General features: G+C 39.6%; 1 protein-coding gene across 1 annotated transcript in view; it reads right to left on the reverse strand.

Moving 5' to 3' along the window:
• The window catches only part of Efcab5 (EF-hand calcium binding domain 5), a 121,133-nt gene that overhangs the window by 19,894 nt on the left and 78,648 nt on the right, over positions 1 to 22,591 (reverse strand). Inside the window, exons 9-18 of the mRNA XM_048365494.1 lie at positions 21,272 to 21,371; positions 16,358 to 17,455; positions 15,219 to 15,296; positions 15,013 to 15,105; positions 13,989 to 14,203; positions 13,224 to 13,380; positions 10,677 to 10,966; positions 8,828 to 8,997; positions 8,157 to 8,385; positions 5,456 to 5,608 (exon numbers count right to left, since the gene is read on the reverse strand). Of these exons, the coding sequence (XP_048221451.1) occupies positions 5,456 to 5,608; positions 8,157 to 8,385; positions 8,828 to 8,997; positions 10,677 to 10,966; positions 13,224 to 13,380; positions 13,989 to 14,203; positions 15,013 to 15,105; positions 15,219 to 15,296; positions 16,358 to 17,455; positions 21,272 to 21,371 (2,583 nt within the window). The remainder of the gene's footprint in view (positions 1 to 5,455; positions 5,609 to 8,156; positions 8,386 to 8,827; positions 8,998 to 10,676; positions 10,967 to 13,223; positions 13,381 to 13,988; positions 14,204 to 15,012; positions 15,106 to 15,218; positions 15,297 to 16,357; positions 17,456 to 21,271; positions 21,372 to 22,591) is intronic.

The following is a 22,591-nucleotide window of genomic DNA, read 5'->3' on the forward strand; positions in this document are numbered from 1 at the left end:
CTCTACCTCTTGAGCCATAGCACCACTTCTGGCCTTTTCTGTGTATGTGGTGCTGAGGAATCAAACCCAGGCCTTCATGCATACTAGGCAAGCACTCTACCACTAAGCCACGTTCCCATCCCATTTTGTGTGTGTGTGTGTTTTTAAGGGAACATATTCTAACCACCAGCCCTGGACAAAATGGCATTTGGGCTTCTAGTTTCTTTCTGAATTTATTTTTTCTTTGTTATTTGTTATAAATATACTAGCCTGAAAAAATGGTTTTTGAAAACATATTTTTTTAAAGGAAAGTCTTAAACTAGCTGTGTTTCTTGGTCTAAATCTTTAGCCAACTCCAAATAATTCCTTCCTATTTATCCTCTCCAAAATACTATACACTGACCATTCTTAATTTCAGACAAGAAACAGAATACAAAACATAAGAGGCTCATAATATGCCTAAAAATAAGCTTGTTTTTCATTGTACTTTATTTAGCCAAACATCTATAAATTCAATAAGCCCTTCATTGATTGTTCAGTAGTGAGATAAGCTCTCTGAATAGAACCTTTCTGAGAAAAAGATGTCATCATATCCCCACCCTCATTTACTATGTTGGAAATTTTCTTATGTATATTTTAAATTTGTAATTAATTTTTTTTTTTTTTTGCCAGTCCTGTGGCTTGGACTCAGGGCCTGAGCACTGTCCCTGGCTTCTTTTTGCTCAAAGCTAGCACTCTGCCACTTAAGCCACAGCGCCACTTCTGGCCGTTTTCTGTATATGTGGTGCTGGGGAATCGAACCCAGGGCCTCATGTATACGAGGCAGGCACTCTTGCCATTAGGCCATATCCCCAGCCCCTGTAATTAATTTTTTGTAAAAAATTTAAAAAATACAATAAGAACTTTCATATATATATATATATATATATATATATATATATATATATATATATATTCAGTTCAGGCTAGGGTTGTAGCTCAGTGGTACAGCATTTGCCTTGTGTAAAGCCCTGATTTCAAGCTTTACCTCCACAAGCAAATGAACAAAGTAAATGTATGTTCCTTAATAAAATTTTATAGTTTGCTTCCTAGAGGGTTTAAGGTGATAGAATAATGTGGGAAGAATGTTCTGGACAGAGTAATGGTATTTTTGAAGTGCCTAAGTTAGGTAAAATTTTCTTTGTATCATGGTTGGAAATGAAACATTAACTATAATATTGGATTTTAGTTTCTCCATCTCATTCAAGCAGAAAATCTGTAGAAAGCAATGTAATGAGGTAAAAGCAGAAATCAATGCCTACCATTTGATTTTTGTGTTTTCAAAAGTCACATATGAAAATAAAATTACATATGATTTAAAATACCAAACCACTTCCCCTCTTTATACCTCAGGGAAATAAAAGACTAAAGTTTCTTTTGTGGAGAGATGGGGCTTGTGCTCTCATTGGCTTTCTTGCTCACAGCTGGTGCTCTATCACTTGAGCCACATCTCCAGTCTGGCATTTGCTGGTTGGTTAGAGTCAGTCTTGTAGACTTTCTATCCAAGCTGGCTTTAAACTATATGTGTGTGTGTGTGTGTGTGTGTGTGTGTGTGTGTGTGTGTGTGTGTGTTGTGTGTGTGTGTGCACAGGTGCCAGTGTTGGGGCTTGAATTCAGAACTAAGGTGCTGTCCCTTAGCTTTTCACTCAGGGTTGGCAGGCTACCATTTGAGCCACAGCTCCACTTCCAGCTTTTGGTGGTTAATTGGAGATATGAGTCCCAAGGACTTTCCTGCTCAGGCTATCTTTGAACTGTAATTCTCATATCTCAGCCTACAGAGTAGATAGGATTATAGGTGTGAGCCACTAATGCCCAACAAAGATTAAAGTCTTGGTTTCCTTTCTAGCTGTTAGCTAGACTGCTCTTAACTCTTAGAAACCTTGAGTCTTTATACATAGTCTTGTGCATCTCAAAAACATCAATAAGATGTCAAAACTTTCTAATCTTGCCATCTCTGTGACTCTTCTCTTTCTATCTCCCAGAGACCACATTCAAAGAAGGGTCTCTGCTGGGTCCATATGATTAGATTGGGCTCACCATGATAATCCAGGTTATTTCTCTTTTTTTCCCTTTTATTTTGCCAGTTTTGGGGCTTGGACTCAGGGCTGAGCACTGTCCCTGGCTTCTTTTTTGTTTGTTTGTTTTGTTTTGTTTTTGCCAGTCCTGGGGCTTGGACTCAGGGCCTGAGCACTGTCCCTGGCTTCCTTTTTGCTCAAGGCTAGCACTCTGCCACTTGAGCTGCACCACTACCTCTAGCTGTTTTCTATATATGTGGTACTGAGGAATCGAACCCAGGGCTTCATGTATACGAGGCAAGCACTTTGCCACTAGGCCATATTCCCAGCCTGTCCCTAGCTTCTTTTGCTCAAGGCTAGCACTCTACCACTTGAGCCACAGCACCACTTCTGGCTGTTTATGTGGTACTGAGGAATCGAACCTAGGGCTTCATGCATACTAGGCAAGCATTCTACTGATAAGCCACATTCCTAGCCCCTCCAGGTTATTTCTCTAGATCCCTTAATCACATCTGCAAAGTCATTTTGCATTGGAAGACAATATTCATGGGATTTCAGGAATCAAGCTATGTATTGGGCACCTAGCTTTGCTTATTAGATTCCTAATCACTGGCATTTAATAACTTTCAGTTCAGTACAACTTGTTTGGTTGAGAAATAACTTTTGTTTCAAAAAGTATACAGAAGCAAAGGGAAGAATGTAATGTATAATCATTGGACAGAAGCAACAGTGTTGAACAGAACATTCCAAGTTTTCTATTCATATATGTATGTATATATATATAGCATATATATATGCTATACATATATGTGAATATATACACACATACTACACACACACACACACACACACACACACACACACACACACACAGTGAAGGTAGCCAGGCACTAGTGACTTAAGTTTGTAATCCTAGCTACTCAGAAGGCTGAGATCTGAGGATTGTGTTTTGAAGCCAGTCTAGGCAGTAAAGTCTGTTGAGGCTCTTATCTCCAATTTACCATCAAAACCCTGGAAGTGGAGATATGGCTCAAGTGGTAGAGAGCATTATACTTGAGCAAAAAACAGTTAGGGACAGCACCTAGTCCTTATGTTCAAACACCAGTATCAGCACAATAAATAAACAATAAAAAATAAGAAGTTATCCTATTATTTATTACCAGCTTGTTTCATAAGATGTTTTTCCCCATGTATTAAATGACTACCCATTTAAAAAATGAATTATGACATCTTTGGGGTAGAAGGGCCATTATTCTGCTTATTATAGTTATCTATTTACTAAGTCATAATTCCAAAATAACAGACACAGGAATTTTGCTAAACTAAAGTACATACATAAGAGAATTTGATTTTCCTATTTGTCTTCATTTATGATTGTTGTCAGTAGAGTGAAAATTTCTTCTCCTCCATGATTTATGGGAATGTGGCCATAAGGTGAAGCAAAGTATCGCTGAATATACTTTATCATTTTTGGTAGTTAGGATGACAGAAAAAAAAAAAACAGATAGCATGCCAGAACTCAGTGATTTGAGGAGCTTTTTACACAGGAACTATTTATGAAGACTTGAGCAGTTTTTAGAATCCTAGCCTAGTCGTGATGGAAAGCTGTAACACAATAAGTCTCATGAGACAAGGGGAGGGAGCAATGTCCAGAACATAGAGAGGATAGCTATATGGAGAGTTATCCGGAGTCATGGCATCTGACTAAAGGTGAAGTGGCCTTTACTAGAGAAATATAGTCAACTCACAGCAATCTGACAGACAGGGAGCCTGAAGGACAAACCCTGCAGACTCAATACTTCCCTCCAATTTCCTGTTAGCAGCTTTCACTAGGCAAACCATGCTGTCTGCATTTTGAGTCAAAGAGCAGACTGGAGAATAGAAAAGAGTGGACCCATTTCACCAAAGGTTGGTCACAGTAGCATATACTTATCCCAGCTATGGGGGCAAGTATGATGTCTGGGTGCTGTGGTGTGCACTTGCCATCACCAGCAACATTGGGGAAGCATGAAGCAAGACACTACTTTGAAATAACCAATGTAAAAGGGGGCTGGAGGTGTGGCTCAAGTGGTAGTTTCTGCCTAGCAAGGCCCAGAGTTCAATCCCTAGTACTGCCCCTAAACAAAACAAAACAACAAAAAACTACCAGGAGCCCTGATGGTATTGAATCCCCAGACCCGATTATCCTAGATGTCAATTTGACTCTTGCTCTTTCTTCATTTTGGTCACTGGACAGTCAACTCTTCCTTCTGCCTAAGGCAATTTGAGATGGATTCCTCTTATAGCCAAAGGGGTTTGGGTCGTTCTTATTGGAAATATGCCCTCAGTTAATGGTTTTGTTTGCTTGTTTGTTGTACTACTGGGGCTCAAACCTAGTCCCTTTAGCATGATATAGCTAAGTACTCTAATCACTGAGCCACATTCCCCTAATTCGTTTGTGTGTATATGTTTATGCTGGTACTGGGGCTTGAACTCAGGGCTTGGCTTTGTTTGCTCATAGTTGGAACTCTACCTACCATTTGAGCCCTGTCTTTGAGCCCAGCTTTTTTTGCTACTTAATTCGAGATAGAGCCTCTCAGATTTTTCTGAAGGGGTTGGCTTCAAAACTTGATCCTTAGGGGCTGGGGATATGGCCTAGTGGCAAGAGTGCTTGCCTTGTATACATGAGGCCCTGGGTTCGATTCCCCAGTGCCACATATACAGAAAACGGCCAGAAGTGGTGCTGTGGCTCAAGTGGCAGAGTGCTAGCCTTGAGCAAGAAGAAGCCAGGGACAGTGCTCAGGCCCTGATTCCAAGGCCCAGGACTGGCAAAAAAAAAAAAAAAAAAAAAAAAAGAATGTCACTGATTTGGGCTGGGAATATGGCCTAGTGGCAAGAGTGCTTGCCTCCTACACATGAAGCTCTCAGTTCGATTCCCTAGCACCACATATATGGAAAACGGCCAGAAGGGGCGCTGTGGCTCAGGTGGCAAAGTGCTAGCCTTGAGCGGGAAGAAGCCAGGGACAGTGCTCAGGCCCTGAATCCAAGGCCCAGGACTGGGCCCCCCCCCCAAAAAAAGTGGACTTTTGGGGCTGGGGATATGGCCTAGTGGCAAGAGTGCTTGCCTCGTATACACGAGGCCCTGGGTTCAATTCCCCAGCACCACATATACAGAAAATGGCCAGAAGTGGCGCTGTGGCTCAAATGGTAGAGTGCTAGCCTTGAGCAAGAAGAAGCCAGGGACAGTGCTCAGGCCCTGAGTCCAAGCCCCAGGACTGGCAAAAAACAAAAACTTGATCCTTAGACATCAACATCCTAAATAGCTAGGACCTAGGTGTGAGCTACAGGTGCCCAGCTTTAATATGTTTTAAATATTAAGAAGATATCATCCACTAAGAATTCTGTTACATCAAAGAGGTCTAATACTTCTTAGCTTTGCCTACCTGGTCTGGGCTAGGCTCAACAAAGTATGTAGTGATGGAGGTGATGCCAAATGTGAGGTTATAGAGCCAGCGGATGCCAGTGATGACAGTGTGCAAGATGTGCTCCCTGCTGTGGACGTAGTGATAGGCAGTGCTAAAGGCATTGGCCACACCCTGTGAAGACAAAAGATTCAAATTGCATTTTCTCCTTAAGATTGAAGGGTAATTAGTAATGCATTAGTTGAATTAGCCTTTAAATTCATGAGAGTCTACTACCTACAAATTAGTTCGAATTGGTTCTTAAAAGGCAGTGTTCCAGGGCTGGGAATATGGCCTAGTGGCAAGGGTGCTTGCCTTGCATACATGAAGCCCTGAGTTCGATTCCCCAGCACCACATATATAGAAAATGGCCAGAAGTGGTGCTGTGGCTTAAGTGGCAGAGTGGCAGAGTGCCTTGAAAATGGCCAGAAGTGGTGCTGTGGCTTAAGTGGCAGAGTGGCAGAGTGGCAGAGTGCCTTGAGCAAAAAGAAGCCAGGGACAGTGCTCAGGCCCTGAGTCCAAGCCCAGGACTGGCAAAAAAAAAAAAAAAAAAGGCAGTGTTCCAGACTATAGTGCAATTTTTTTTTAAAAAAGGTCAGCAAGAAATCAAAGGGATACAGGTCCATATAACTTTTTATGCTTTATGATAGTCATCCAGTGAAATTTGTGACATGTACTATCAGCGCAGAATCAGAAGACTAAGAAAAAAAAATGTGTGTGTGACAGAACTGGGACTTGAACTGGGTCTAGGCACTGTCCCTCCGCTTTCTAGCTTAAGACTGCCACTCTTCCACTTGAACCACAGCTCCACTTCTGGCTTTTTGGTGATTAATTGGGGATTAGCATCTCATAGACTTTCCTGCTTGAGTTGGCTTCATACCACAATCCTCCAATCTCAGCCTCCTGAGTAACTGACATTAGAGCTGTGAGTGGGGAAAAAGTTTAGAAGTCAAGAATCCAGACTTGAGTGGATAGAAAGAAATTGCCCTGATCTGCTGCCATTGTTAATTTTTGCATCTATGGCTGTTGACATAAGATTAACAGTACAGGATATGCTTGCTATGAAGGCCTGCAACAGGCTAGTTACTGTTGTTCCTGTATGCAAAAAGACCCCTTGTTTCAGGGCTGGGGATGGTGGCAAATGCCTATAAGGCCAGTACCCAGGATGTAGAGGCAGGAGGATAACAAGGCAGGAGGATCAAAGTCAGCATGGGCTATATAGCAAGTTCCAGACAGCCAAAGTTCCATAATAAAGACTTGTTTCATAAAACACAGCAACAGAGACTTTATTTCAGAGAATGGATGGGTAGCCCACAGAATCCATCTGTAATCTTGTTAAAAAGAAAACCTCTAAGAACCACAAATTCTTCAAAATTATATTCACAAATTCACACACATGTGTGAGTGTGTATACATATATGCATACTTAAGTATGTATTTGTGAGTCAAGCCATCTAAGGATAACTCAAGAGCATTGACCTCCAAGGGCAAGAGAGCTGATTTATAATTTACTTGGACATGCTCACTGATAAGACTATATATAGTTTACCTACTAACAACTCCATACTCCTTCATTTTTCTCTGTAATATCTTTGTCCCATATTCATTTGACATGAGAATGAATCTCATCACTGAAAACCTGCCCAGAGAAAGAGACCATAACACTCTCCTCAGCTATCCATCCAGGAAATAGGAACAGAAAATGTAAAATTATACAAAAGAACAGAGCTTGCCGAGGAACATAAAATAAGTATGCACAGCAAGTTTATGACTTTTTGATATACTCTATAGCCTGTTACCTCCATAAAGGATTCAAATCTTCTTTTACTACAATTCCTATTCATAAGATTAAATCAAAGTTCTTATAGAAATGATCTGCTTATTTCAGTATTAAAATCATCTATCTTTTTACAATCTAATTTGAAAACATGAATATTCAAAGACCATTTAGGCTCTTTCTTTATATTTTCTCTTCAAAAAGTGTACCCTGGCCAAGTACCGTTCATGCCTATAATCCTAGAAACTGAAGAGGCTGAGATCTGAGGATCTGGGCTTAAAGCCAGCCCAAGGAGGAAGATCTGTGAGACTCTAATCTCCAATTAATCACCAAAAAAGCCAGAAGTGGAGCTGTGGCTCAAGCAGTAGAGTGCTGGCTTTGAGTGGAAAAAAAACTCAGCAACAATGCCTAGGTCCTGTGTTCAGTCCCAGTACCAGTGAGCGTGTACACACATACACACATACACACACACACACTTGCAACACTAAAACCAAGAGCTATGGGGATGCATGTCATATTTAGCACCTTTTGTAGAAAGAGCAAAGAATCTATTGATAGAAGTAAACATAACTATATCCTTTCTAAGGGTTTATTTTACTTTGTGGATCTTAGTTGTTTAATTATTGGATCTGTTTCACAGCATCAAACTTGATTCTTATAATTAATGCTGTGAGACACATATTAACAATATTCCTAAAGACGTTGGAGCTTGGATGTGCAACTGAGGCTGAGTCCTTCCATAAGAAATGGGGAAATCTTTTTAAAGATTGACACAGAGAGGAAGAGAATGCATGATGACACTGTCTATATATACAACCTTACTATCTGGCTTTGGCATTCATTTCTTAAGAAGTATAGAAGAGATTGTCCTATTATTGTTACTGAAGATTTCTATGATTTACTTACTTGATAGAACTTGATCTCATGAGGAAGGAAGATGTTTATTTCATTAGGATCTCTAAGAGTATCAATAGCCAAGACTCCAAAGATCCTCATATGGACATCTTGAAGAGGCAGAGCCAGGAAGGACCCATTATAATCATCCTTTTTGCGGGCATTGTTCCAGAAGAAGATATTCCCATGATACTGAACTTGAGGCACATGGATTGGTATGCCTTCATCCACTACTGTAAAGCTGAGGAGAAGGAATAGAAGGATAGAGAAAAGACAAAAGGGGAGGCTTTAAATTTTAGACCAATTCTTTCTATTTCTTTTGTTAGTCATGGGTCTTGAACTCTGGGCCTGGTGCTGTTCCTGAGCTCTTCAGCTCAAGGCTTGTGCTCTACCACTTGAGCCACAGCGCCACTTCCGGTTTTCTGGTGGATAATTGGAGATTAGAGTCTCACAGATCTTCCTCCATGGGGCAGCTTTGAACCCAGATCATCAGGTCTCAGCCTCCTGAGTAGTTAGGATTATAGGTGTGAGCCACTGGTGCCAGATGAGGCATTTCTTTATTGAAGTAGCTCGCTGGGATTTGGATGCTAGTATACTTCAAGAGGGGGATTATTATTTCAAAATTAATATTCCAAAAATAGTGTTTTGGAAGTATGAAACCAACCTGGACAACATGTTCTTACCTGATTCCCTTCATGTCCCGGTAGAGCACTTTGTTCAGTACAAATGGAGCATCATCTAGGGTACAAGCCACATTCCTCAAGAGAACCTTCCCTCTAGATGGCAGTAGCACATTTTCTTCTAAGAGGGAAATGTGAGCACTGATCTTCTTATTTCCATGGGCTTCAGCATCCTGTGGCAAAATGTTTCTGACCATATATTTGCCAATAGCTAAGTGCTCTTCTAATCACTTCACTAGGCAATTTAGGAACCTTTTGCTCATAATTTCATTTTATTGAAAAACTGATATAAATAGTATTCCATAATTGTCCTCCAAACCTGGGTGGACCATTTCCTCTATACATCTAAACTGCTTTATCAAACATTAATCTCAACTAAAACAAAACCTCTCAAGTCTAATTAAATACAGATGTTTAAAATTTAGATTCCTGGGGATGGGAATATAGCCTAGTGGCAAGAGTGCTTGCCTTGTATACATGAAGCCCTGGGTTCAATTCCTCAGCACCACACATATAGAAAACGGCCAGAAGTGCGCTGTGGCTCAAGTAGCAGAGTGCTAGCCTTGAGCAAAAAGAAGCCAGGGACAGTGCTCAGGTCCTGAGTCCAAGCCCCAGGACTGGCAAAAAAAAAAAAAAAAAAAAGATTCCTTTGAACCACCACCCTATTTTCCAGGCTTCTGTGAGAAGTACTGATTAGAGAGAGCTGAGGAAGGAAGATGGCTTCAATTTCACTCATCTCTTGATCATCTCAGTTTGTGAATGTGGAAAAAACATGCTCCCAAAGAGCTATGAAGATAGTTTGGATATTCAATCTATGACGTTTCAGAAAAGGATTTCTTGTAGCCTTTCTGAGATAGTTTTTCAGACTTTCTGAAACTACTTTAAAAATACTGAAAATGTCCATACTTAAACATTAAGTTATTAACAATAGTATATATTAACACATATGTTGATTATATCCATAAATTAAGAATACAAGAGACACTTTCCTTGATATTTTGTTCCTATATGTTTGAGTTTTATCTTCTTCCTTCTCTCCCTTCCTCCCTCCCTCTCTTCCTTCCTTCCTTCTTTCTTCTTTCCCCTTTCCTTATGTCCTGAGCTTCTTTTTTTTTTTTTTGGCCAGTCCTGGGCCTTGGACTCAGGGCCTGAGCACTGTCCCTGGCTTCTTCCCACTCAAGGCTAGCACTCTGCCACTTGAGCCACAGCGCCGCTTCTGGCCGTTTTCTGTATATGTGGTGCTGGGGAATCAAACCTAGGGCCTCGTGTATCCGAGGCAGGCACTCTTGCCACTAGGCTATATCCCCAGCCCTGTCCTGAGCTTCTTGAGTAGCTAGGATTACTGGTATGCACCACCAACATCTGACCTTGGGTTTGCTTTTTCATGGCTTTCTTTGCCTTTTGCTTTTATTCTTCAGCGATCTATGGAGTAATTAACAATTATCTAGTATGATATCTCTTAGAGTGCCATAGATCTCTGAAGTAACTAAAATCAAAACTCTTTTTCTTGAGTGGTCTCCTGGTCCCAATCAAACCATTTCCAACATTTCTAACATTAGGAGATTCAGCCATTAAGGAGATGATTCCAATAAGCAAGACAGAAATATCCAAACATGTTGCCCACATCTTTCTTTTCTACCTTTACTCTCCTGCTTCTTACTTGCCAACCAGCAAACTTTCCAATTGTGCATTTCACTTAGGGTTTTGTCTGTTGTAATACATTAGCAATGTATACAACATTTATAACCACACGAAGTGATTTTTCAATTGAATTGCAAATGTCCCTCCTAGGCATTGAATATCATCTACTGTGAGGAAATCTGTCTCCTATTTATCACTCTAGAAGAGATACCTGTGTGAGGACTTTAAAGGTCTCAGTGTACACAGGCTCCAGGGATACTCCGCTTGTCTCTGCGGCAAACTGGATTTGATGTAGCCATTTCTGTCTTGCAAAATTCCTCAGACCTTCCATATGGTTTCTCTCTAAATTATCCATGAGGAATTCCACAACACTTTCCAGAACTTCATCTTCATTGCCTGTGAGCTCAGAGACAACTAATTCTATGTATTTCTGAAATTGTTTTAAAGACAACTTCACCTCTTGATCAGGATGTGATTCTGGAAACTGGATGTGTAGTTTAGCTAAAAGACATAAATGCAAAATCAAGAACTCACCAAAAGTTCATTCATCCATGAGAGAAATTTTCTTTCTCCTCTTACACCAAGCTGAAACCCTTAATTGTTCTCTGTGGAAAACAAGTAAATCAAAGGCATCTCTGAGCCCAGCAAAGTATTTTGTCTTGTCTTCCTTACACTAAACTCAATGTGACTCCTGTTCAATATCATCTTCCATGTATTTTATTCTAATTCTACTGCTCTACTCCAGTCTGCTTTGACTCTTCTCACTGTTTTGCCCTTCCATAGCCAATTAACCACCTAATCTTGTCCTGTCATTTTTTGGCAATGAATTTTGTGGCCTTTTCTTTCCATATTTATCTTTATGAACACAAGCTAGCTTTTATCACTATAGTTGACTGAGTAGACTAAATGTGAAGCACATGTTTCTAAAACTAAAGAACAACTTGCAAGGATGTAAGAAAAAGTAATAGAAGGGGTGGATTTAATTAAAGTACCCTATATGCATATATGGAACTATCACAATGAAATCACTTTGTGCATGAGGCCCTGGGTTCAAACATTGGTATTGGTATCATTGTACCATAGCCCATGCTGGTAATCCTAGCTACTCAAGAAGCTGAGGTCTGAGGGCCATGGTTAGAAGTCAGCTGTGGAAGAACAGTCTTTGAAATTCTTATCTTCAATTAACCAGCAAAAGCCAGAAGTGGATGTGTGGCTCAAGTGGTAGACTGCTAGCCCTTAGTGAAAAAGCCAAATGAGGAGACACTTTGAGTTCATACCTCAAAATAAAACCCCTTGGTAGAGGCCAATAACAACAACAACAACAACAACAACAATACACACACACACACAATTTGCATTACACAATTCCCTGGTTTGAGATCTTACCGTATTTTACTCTATTTCCAATCATATCTACCCCTTATACCATAAAAGAAGTGTTTGCTCCAGTATCCTCATTCTGTTAATGATCCCTGATCAGGCCTTGCATAGCTCTCTCTGTCTGTCTGTCTTTCTCTCTGTCATACACATGTTGGAGATGTCTTTCTTTTTTTAAGTTGTACAATGTTAAATCTATTATCAAACCTGAACATTACCAGTAAGTTACACCTTCCATGCCCATTCCATCCCTCCTCCTCCTCACATACGTACAAATATCCTGAAATTTGGCTTTCTCCCCCAACAGTGTTATCATTATATAAAAATACATGTATTGTACACACATAAACTTCAGAATATGTTATAAAACCACAGATTTCCATTTTTTCATTCGTTCTTTCTTTACTTCTTTCATTCTTTTCTCTTTTTCCTTTCTTTCTTCCTTACTTTATTTCACCCTGATTTTCCTTTCTCTTTCTTTTCTTTCTTCCTCTTCCTTCTCTCCCTCCCTCCCCTCCCTCCCTTCCTTCTTCCCTCTCTCCCTCCCTCCCTTTCTTTTCTTTTCTTTCTCCTATACTGGAGTTTGAAGTCAGGGCCTGAGCACTGTCCCTGATCGTTTGTGCTTAAGGCTAGCACTCTACCACTCAAGCCACATCTCTATTTCCAGATTTTACTGGTTAAATGGAGATAAAACATCTCACAGACTTTCCTGCCCAGTCTGGCTTTGAACTGTGATCCTCAGATTTCAGCCTTCTGAGTAGCTAGGATTATAAGCATGCACTACTGGTGCCAGGGTAAAATAGCAGTAGTTTTACGGTAGCTACAAAGGGAAAATTGTGCTGTAGGAGGGGGAAAAGTCATTAAGGAGAATAAGAGTGGAAAGTGAAAAGAAACTTGCAAGCCAGTTGACACGAGGGGTGATTCAGACCTTGTGAAGAAAGAGAAGAAATATAAGCAATCAGGCAGAAATGTTGCATGTTTAAGTTCTTTAAACCTGAAAACTGAGGGCAGCCATGTGTACAGAATTTGTGTACAGTTAGGCTCTTGGACAAAACTGCAATATATTCCACTCATTTGTCAATTCCCATTGACTCATACATGATTATTTCCTTTTTTTTTCAAATTTTTATTATCAAACTGATTTACAGAGAGGTTACAGTTTTATACGTTAGGCATTGGATTACATGATTATTTCTATTTTGCCACATCCTTGCCAATACTTGTTTTCCATTTAAAAATTACAACCACATTAGTAGGTGTTCAGTAGTATCTGATGGTTTTAGAACTGCATGATTTTTTAAATTGCATTTGTGCCATAGTATTGGGATACTTAAAGGCAAATTGTTACCACAACTTAAATAAGAACATTCTTGCAGTTTACCTTTCTTCATAGATTCTTTTTCCATTCCCTCCTTGTATGTGTACAAGAGTTCATCAACTTCCTTCAGATCCAGAAATCCTGAGCAATTACTGTCCCACTTCTGAAAGAGTGCTTCTAGAAGAAGTCCTTGTCGGACTCGAGAAGCATTGTTCCTAATCTAGAATAAAAAACAAGACAATAGAAGACATCATGTTCATTGTGCTAGCTGGAATCTGTGTTTTGTTTTGTTTTAACAATGAAGCTATAGACACAGCTTTATTTGGGAGCCAAGGATGATATGAGTGGAGAATGCATTTCTGTTTCATCTCTCAGCCAAAAATGCCCAGGAGTTCTCTTCAATGGATTAAAATACATTAGCTTTGGAAGGGTACTATACTCCCTGACAATTTCTGATTAATTTTTTCCATTCCATCCAGATTATTAAAAAAAAAGCCCATGCAAAACATAGGGAGTTAATAGCAGTGTTCAAACAATTAAAAAAAGCTATGTTAAAAATCCTTTCTCTTTCTCTTGCCAGGTGCCAGAGGCTTAGATAAGGAGGATCACTTTTTAAGATCAGCTCAGGAAGAAAAGTTCATGAGACTCCTCAACAGTTAGCTGTGTGCAGTAGAGGGCACCTGTCATATGTTAGCTATGATGGATAGCCTAAAATAGGAAGATCACATTCCAGATGGGTGCCTGAGCAGGTTGGAAGAGCAAATAAAGTTGAGAGGTTTACTTATAAAAATGACTTCACTTGTTTCATAGATAAATAATATTACCCACCTGTTCTAAGGTATTGATTTTCTCTTCTTCTGTTTCTACATAGTTCTTCTTAAAAAAAGAGACAAGACTCTCACTGACATTCAGCAGGGTATCTTCTCCAACAAATGTCTCCAGAAGTTGCACAAACTGGATCAGATTTAAAGAAACTCCATTGAAGGTACTCCTGCCTTTTACTTCCTTGTAGGATAGAATATTTCTGATAATTGAATGTAGCTCTGTGAAGCAGGAAACACATACATCAAGGAATTCTCTCAAATCTTAGAGAAAGCAAATAGTACCTATGTAATATTTTGGTTTTGTTTGTTTGTTTTAACATATTTGAGTTTGGTGGTTGTGATTGGATATAGGCCTTTGTATATAGTAAGCAGTGTTCTACCACTGAGCAAAATCCCCAGCTCCAACATCTACTATTTTTGCTTGTCATCAACATATGCTCCCTCCATGGGAACAACATCCATCTCTTTTCTTTGGGAAAACATTGTTTCCCCACTGTCAGTTTAGGGGAGCAAGTGGTCCTGAAACTTTCCCACCCTTCCTCCATGGATGAATGATATAAGTCTGGCTAAGGATTCATATATGACAGCAATGTAATCCACTGTAGATGGGTAGATGAACATTATCCCAGAGTTTTGGGGGCAACAACCAGGAAAAAAAAGTTTTTTTCTTTTTTTCACTCTGCTGAAATGGTAGAACATAATGTTAGAAATGCTCTTGTGGACATTTTTGTCACTGTGTAGGGGAAAATGCCTAAAATTGTAAGTGATACAAAGAAAAGTAGGGCTGAAAAGCGAAGACAGTGTCCTGCTATAGTTGGACCCAGTTGACCCTGAAGCCAGTTACACACTGGACTTCCAAGATAAACAGATTTGCAAATATCATCATCACATTAAGTCGATGGCTGGACCACAGAAACTTAAAAGAAAGTACTCATGGATTTACAAGTTACTTCAGGCATAAATCTAGTATATTAAATCCCATCTATTGGATTGCCTTTATGCTTCCTAATTTCTTTGTTAACATGTACCTGTGAACCTGGAGTTCGCATAGATTAAGTTTGCCTGCTCCTCATCTTCAAATTTGACATACTTTGACTTCCAGTTACAGGTAAAAAATTCACCTGTGAAAAACATATTTCACAACAAAGTCAATTTAACTTCACCTTTGCAATGCTTTTGTTCTAGGGTATAATTAAAATGAAGGTTTTCGGTTGTTTTTTAAATGAGAAATTACCTTTCCATGACTTTCCTTCTATTTTCTGGGATTTTGGTTCACAGGCTTTGTCTTTCTGAATGCTAGCTCTTGAAGATTCTAAGTTGTACAAGAGAAAGTGCAGTGGATCAGCCATAATGTATATTTATTATGATTACTATATTATTAATATATTCTTTTTGTTATTCAGAAGTTAGTGAATGTAAGAAATCACTTTCATACAGAACATCAAAAACCCTAGATGCTTCCTTTTAGCTATTGAAAGTAACTTGACTTTGTGTTAAAAGCAATTTATTCTATCTGAATTTGACCAATTTACTATATCCCTAAATGCTGTTCATTTGACATAAACATTTGAAATGCAAGGTGTTTTCTGTCTGAAATACAATTTTCACAAACATTTCTAGAAGAAAACCATATAAAACAGAAGGAAGGCAGGACCCATCTTGCAGTTGAAATAAAATAAAATTTAAAATGTAGTGTATGACCTCAGAAACTACATTTAAAACAAAATGCTTTTGCCTTTTCAAAGGCCCAATTAAAATACTTCTACTTATAGTGCTCTAAATCTCTTCCTCATTAATGAACTTTTTAAAAATAAAATTCTAGATAAATTGACAATATATTCTGGTTTTCATTCAATTGATTATTTAAGGTCTAGACTCAATGTAAAATGCCAAACTCCATCTGAGTTTTAAATGACTTGATATGACAGAAAAGATATTAATTTCAGTGAATGTTTTCTGAACAGATATTATAAACTACTCTATGAAACAGGATGCTGAGCTGGCACCAGTGGTTCATGCCTGTAATCTTGGCTAAATAGGAGACAGAGATCTGAGGATTTTGGTTGGAGGCCAGTCAGGTCAGGAAAGTCTGTGAGACCCTTATTTCCAATTAACCACCAACCAGGAGTGGAGCTGTGGCTCAAGACCTAGAGACTCTTGAGCTGAAAAATTCAGGGACAGCACCCAGACTCAGTTCAAACCGCCCCCCCCCCCGTAACTCTCTCTCTCTCTCTCTCTCTCTCTCTCTCTCTCTCTCTCTCTCTCTCTCTCTCTCTCTCTCTCACACACACACACACACACACACGAGAGAGAGGAAAAACAAACAGAAAACCCTTGAAAACTGATATTGTAGGACAAGTGAAGTACTACTACCTGCAACAAGATCTTTTCCATTCTGTGGGGCCACTGCAGACCTACCAACTGCTTCTTCATCTATGTCCCCCAAAGCAATCTCTGGTCGTAATGCATTTTCAGGAATCGCTGGTTCTTGTTCTGACTCTTCTATTATTGACTCTGGTTCATATTCTGTAAGTGACATTCTGTGTATTCTTTGTCCTGATATCGACCCTTTGCGCTGATCTTCTGTTACTGAACCTCTGTGTTGCCCTTGTTCTAACATCGATCCTCTTCGTGATCCTTGTTCTGAAGTTGATAGTTTGCGGGCTCTTTGTCGTGATATCGACCGTCTGCGTTGTCCTTCTGAAAAGGATTCCCGGCGTGATTTTTGCTCTGAAATTGATTCTCGAGGTGACTCCTGCTCTGAAATTGACTCTCGAGTTGACTCTTGCTCTATAATGGACTGTCTATGGGATTCTTGTTCCGATATTGGTTCTCTATCTGACTCTTGATCTGCAATTGACTCTGGATGTTGTTCTTGGTCTATTGAGTCTCTGTAGGACCCTTGCTGGGAGATTGATCCTCTGCTCTGCCTTTGTTCTGCAATGGACCCTCTGTGTGAGCCTTGCCCTACAGACGACATTCTTCGTAATCCTGCTCTTGACCCTTTGCGTTGTCCTTTCCCAACAATTGATCCTTTGTGGGGTCTTTGCTCATCTAACTCTTTATTTAGTTTTTGTTCTGCAGAGCTTTCTTCTTCTGGAGTTGACTCTGTGTGGACTCCTTGTTCTGGAGTTACCCTGGTAGGGCCTCCTTGTTCTGGAGTTGACTCTGTGGAAAAGTCTTGCTTTGCAGTTGGCTCTTTCCCTTGTTCTTCCGCTGAAATTCCTAGTGACCCAGGTTCTGTATCCATCTCACTCTGCTCTCCTGGTGGTGATTTTCCAGTTTCGTCATCTTTTTGCTGATCTTTGAGATTTTCTAGTAATTTACTTTGAGCTTTTGCAGCTTCTTTTTGAGCAAGCAATGCATTCATTTCTAAGAGCACCTTATCAAAACCTTCATAAATATGTTTCTGACTATCCATGTCTCCCCAGAATTCAGTAAAGTCTATTTCTTCAAATTCAAGGAATGGCCCTAATGCAGAAAACAAAGCATTTGCCTAAACAATGGATCTCTGTGTGTGTGTGTGTGTGTGTGTGTGTGTGTGTGTGTGTGTGTGCTGGCTTGTGGGGGGGGTGGCTGGGCATGTCACTGAGCTTTTGTGCTCAAGGCTAGAACTCTGTCACTTGAGCTATAATTCTATTTCTAACTTTTTGATGGTTAATTGAAGATAAGAGTCTCATGGACTGACTTTGAACTGCTATCCTCAGATCTCAGTCTCTCTAATAGCTAGGATTTACAGGCATCAGCCACCAGTGCCTGGCTGATGATGGCTCTTATAGTGTAAAGGCCAGAAGTGGCACTGTGGCTCAAGTGGTTGAGTGCTAGCCTTGAGCAAAAATAAGCAAGGGACAGTGCTCAGGCCCTGAGTTCAAACCCCAGGACTGGCCAAAATAAAATTAATGTAAAAAAAAAAGCATCAAGGCCTGGGAACATGGCCTAGTGGCAAGAGTGCTTACCTCATATACATGAGGCCCTGGGTTCAATTCCCCAGTACCACATATATGGAAAACGGCCAGAAGGGGCACTGTGGCTCAAGTGGCAGAGTGCTAGCCTTGAGCAAAAAGAAGCCAGGGACAGTGCTCAGGTCCTGAGTCCAAGGCCCAGGACTGGCAAAAAAAAAAGCATCGAGGACAATGATTGTAATATTAAACCTATTACTTTGAATAAATATCAATTACTTTTTTGCTTTGATCCCCTAAAAAACAAAAAAGTACTCTCACAAATATTTTTCAAATGCTTGCTATCATAAATTAGTGATCACCCCTTCTTAAACAAGTCTGGAAATTAATGTAATGCTTACTTTGCTGCTTGGTGTACTGCTTAGACTGCCCATGCAAATAATTTGTCCTCTATCTTTGTGGTCCACTCACAATAAACATAGCATATTTTTCCATCTCAAATATTTTTTCAGTATCAGCCCAGATGCTATGATATATACACATATATATGTATACACACATATATACATATAATGGAATTTTACTCATCCATTAGAAAGAATGCTATTGTAGCATTTGTAAGGAAATGGAAGACTTGGAAAAACTTATATTAAGTGATGTAAGCCACACTTGGAAAAACAAAGGTTGTATAATTTTCTTCATTTGTGGTAGCTAGAATGGGCCTATAAATCTATAAGTAAACACACTGGGTGGTTTGCAAGTGGTTACAAATGAATCAACTGAAGTATAATAGACTCTCTGGAGAGCTCATATAGTATAATTCTTTAGAAAGACTTTAGTCAAAGCCCAACAAACCAATTAAGTAGCAAGAATTGGGTCCTTGCAAGAGGGGGGTGGGGTCAAGAGGACAGGGGTAGATAAATAAAGCAGGGGAGAGTAGGGAGAATGCAGTCAAGAATGCATTGCATATACCACAAAATTAAGAAAAATAATGGAAGGGGTGGGTCAAAGGGGAGTGAAAATGTTGAAAAGATTGCACAGATCAAGATGCATTTTATACATAAACTACTTTGATAAATGACAAAAAATTCAATACATTTCCTACAAAATTAAGAGAAGTGAGGGAAAGGATGGGTTGGGAGGATTGAGTGAGAATGTTGAAAGGAGTGACATTGATCAAGACAACACTGTGTTCATAAACTGCCTTGTTGAATGGCAACCCCTTTGCACAACTACTTAAAGGTAATAAAAATAAAATAGAATAAAAACAAGTCTCTATCTATGTCAGTATTTCAGTGGGGCTATATTTTTCCAATATTTTTCAATTCTTCTCTTCCACAACTTAAGTAGAAGATCAGGATCAGAATTCTAGGGAAAGGATGGTTTGTAGCTCAGTAGTAAATTATGCCCTTAGCACATGAAAGGCCTTGGGTTCAACCTCCAGTACAAGAAAGAGAAAGCAAGGGAAGCAAAGAAAGAAAGAATGATGGAAAGAAGGGAAGAGGAAAAAGAAGTAAAGAGAGGGAGGGAGGGAGAGGAAGAGAGGGAGGAAGGAAAGCTAAGAATTGGATAATACTCACCTGAATCCCACTGTTAAAACAAAGTGTTGTGGTGGCATTTGCCTATGTTTCCCACACTCAAGAAGCTGAGGCAGGAGAATAGTTGGAGGCCAGCAGAGCTACCTGTCTGAAAAAAGCCCCAAACAAGCAAGCAAACACACTGCTCACAATGTCCAGGACTACAGAGAATGGGATTCAGGCCATGAAACTGTCTCCCTTCTCTTTAAACAAACAAAAATAAAGCTATAAGATTGTGAAATCCACAATTTTAATGACTATTCCATGTATACCATCCACAGAGTTTGAACTATCCAACTTGTAAATCTTCACACACAAATAAAAATATTAACATGATTTGTAAAACCTAGCCACTTAAAGATCTAAACAAAACCTGAAACACTATTTATTTTGGTAGGAATATAAAAAATATATTTATGAGAATATATTTTCTCATGTAATAATGATATACAAGTAAAAATGACTGGGTTAAGCAAATTTTTTTTAGAAATTTAGAATTATAACTTAAGCATTGAAAATATAATAACCATTATCAACTTAATTTTCCAAACATTCAAATTATCATTAAAGCCTGCCTTCATTTAAATGAATATAACATTGGGTCCAGCTGAGTTCTGATATGATAATTTTGAATCTTGCATTATTATAAAAATATATCTCAGCCAGGCGCTGGTGGCTAATGCCTGTAATCCTAGTAATCCTGCAATCTCAGGAGGCTGAGAGCTGAGGATCAGGGTTCAAAGCCAGCCTGGTCAAAAAAGTCCCTGTGAGACTCTTATTTCCAATTAACCACCCAAAAACCAGAAGTGGCACTGTGACCCAAAGTGGCAGAGTGTTAGCCTTGAGCAAAGGAGCTCAGAGACAGCATCCAGGCCTTGAGTTCAAGCCCTGTGACTGAATAGATGATAGAGAGATAGGTAGGTAGGTAGATAGATGACTGATAGACAGATAGTAGCTGAGTTCAAGGTTTCAAGTCTGTAATCCTAGCTACTTGGAAGGCAGAGATAGGGAGATCATGGTTCAAGGCTAGAAGCAACACAAATGTTTTGGGGACTCCATCTCAACTAATGGCTGAACAGTACATAGCAGTACATAGCAGTACATGCCTGTCATCTCAGCTATAATGGCTGGGTACAGTGGCATGTACCTGTCATTCCAGTGACACAGGGAAGCACAAATAGGAAGAATAGAGTTCAGGCTGACCCCAGCATAAATTGAGACCCTATCTCAAAAATAAATAAATAAATAAAAAAGCAATACAGAAAGGGCTGGTAGTTCAGATGGCAGAGCACCTACCTAGCCAGTATAAAGCCTTGAGTTCAAGCCCCAGAAATTATATCTATATCTATGTGTGTGTACATACATACATATAGATATACATATATAAATGCATATATTAATATATGTGTGTGGACATATCATCGTATTAAATACTTTTTTTGTTGTTGGTCGTGGGGCTTGAACTCAGGGCCTGGGCTCTGTCCCTGAGCTCTTCAGCTCAAGGCTAACACTCTACCACTTGACCCACAGCACTCCTTCTGGTTTTCTGGTAATTAATTGGAGATAAGAGTCTCATGGACTTTCCTACCTGGGCTGGATTTGAACCGTGATCCTCAGATCTCAGCCTTCTGAGAAGTTAGGATTACAGGTGTGAGCCACCAGCACCTGGCTTATAAAATACATTTTGTAGAAGAACAAATAGATAGTTATTCATGTGAAAGAATTCCATGGGAACAGAAAGACCTTGTGTTACATTAGTGTACTGGTGACACTTCAGCTTGAGTATCCTCATCTCCATGAGTGGCACTTACATTGTCTGGGGTTTCGGAGTAAGCTTCTATATGATTGTGGACTTTGGTCATAAAACACTTCCAGCAAAGCCAATGTCCTCTGTCGATCCAAACACTCTATCTAAGAAGAAAGTTGGCAATTAGTGATTATGGAGATTCAAGATTTGTATGTAGCCAGGCGTGGTGGCTCACACCTATAGTCCCAGCTATTTGGGAGGTGGAGATAAGAGGATCACAGTTTGAGGCTAGTCTGGGCAATAAATGTAAGAAAGACTTTATTTCAAATGATATATTAAGAATGTTGGGTTAGAATGACCTATACTCTGAGCTCAGGCAACAACAAATATTGGAGGGGATGCGGGGAAAGAGGAACCCTTCTCCACTGTTGGTGGGAGTGCAAACTAGTACAACCATTTTTGAGAACAGCATGGATGTTCCTCAAAAAGCTCAGCATAGACATACCCTATAACCCAGCCATACCACTCCTAGGCATCTATCCTGAACAACAGGTCTCAGGATACCATAAAGACATCTACACATCCATGTTTATCACTGCACAATTCACAATAGCCAAAATATGGAAACAACCCAGATGCCCTACTACCGATGAATGGATCCAAAAAATGTGGTACCTGTACACAGTAGGATACTACATAGTAATTAGAAATGATAAAATATTGGTATTCGCAGAACTTGAACAAATAATGTTGAGTGAGACAAGCCTAGAACACAGATATATGACTGTGTGTGTGTGGGGGGGGGGGTGGAAACAGTGGAGACCAGGTCTACAAAATAACAAACTTCTTTTCAAATGGTATTTCCACATGTTTGGGTCAGCGACTTTACATTATGTATCTAAAACCAAACAACTACTAAACAAACATAAAAAGGTGTAGGATAGACCTAACAGTGGATCACAATAGCTCAACAGCTATGTACACATGATTATATAAGATAAGGATAAGCAAAAACAACTTCAAGAGAAGGACACAGGAAGATTCTATTGTTGTCGTTACGTTTAATGTTCTAGGTGAATTTCCTTTGGTGTACACCATGTGGTTACTGTATATGATTTTGGTACACTGGAAATTGTATGTATGCTTACCTGAACTAGGGAAGGGAAAGAAAAATGAGGGTGTAACAGATATGACAAGAAATGTAGTCACTACCTTATTAAGTAACTGTACCCCCTTTGCACAACACTTTGTCAATAAAAATTTAATTTAAAAAAAAGAATGTTGGCACACACTATAATTCCAGCTACTTGGGAGGCATGGGTAGGAGGATTGCTTTCTGAGGCTGGCCCCAGGCAGAAGTGTGAAACCCTAGCTAAAAGCAGAA

The sequence above is a fragment of the Perognathus longimembris genome, chromosome 17, assembly GCF_023159225.1.
Source record: "Perognathus longimembris pacificus isolate PPM17 chromosome 17, ASM2315922v1, whole genome shotgun sequence".
Lineage (NCBI taxonomy): Eukaryota > Metazoa > Chordata > Mammalia > Rodentia > Heteromyidae > Perognathus > Perognathus longimembris.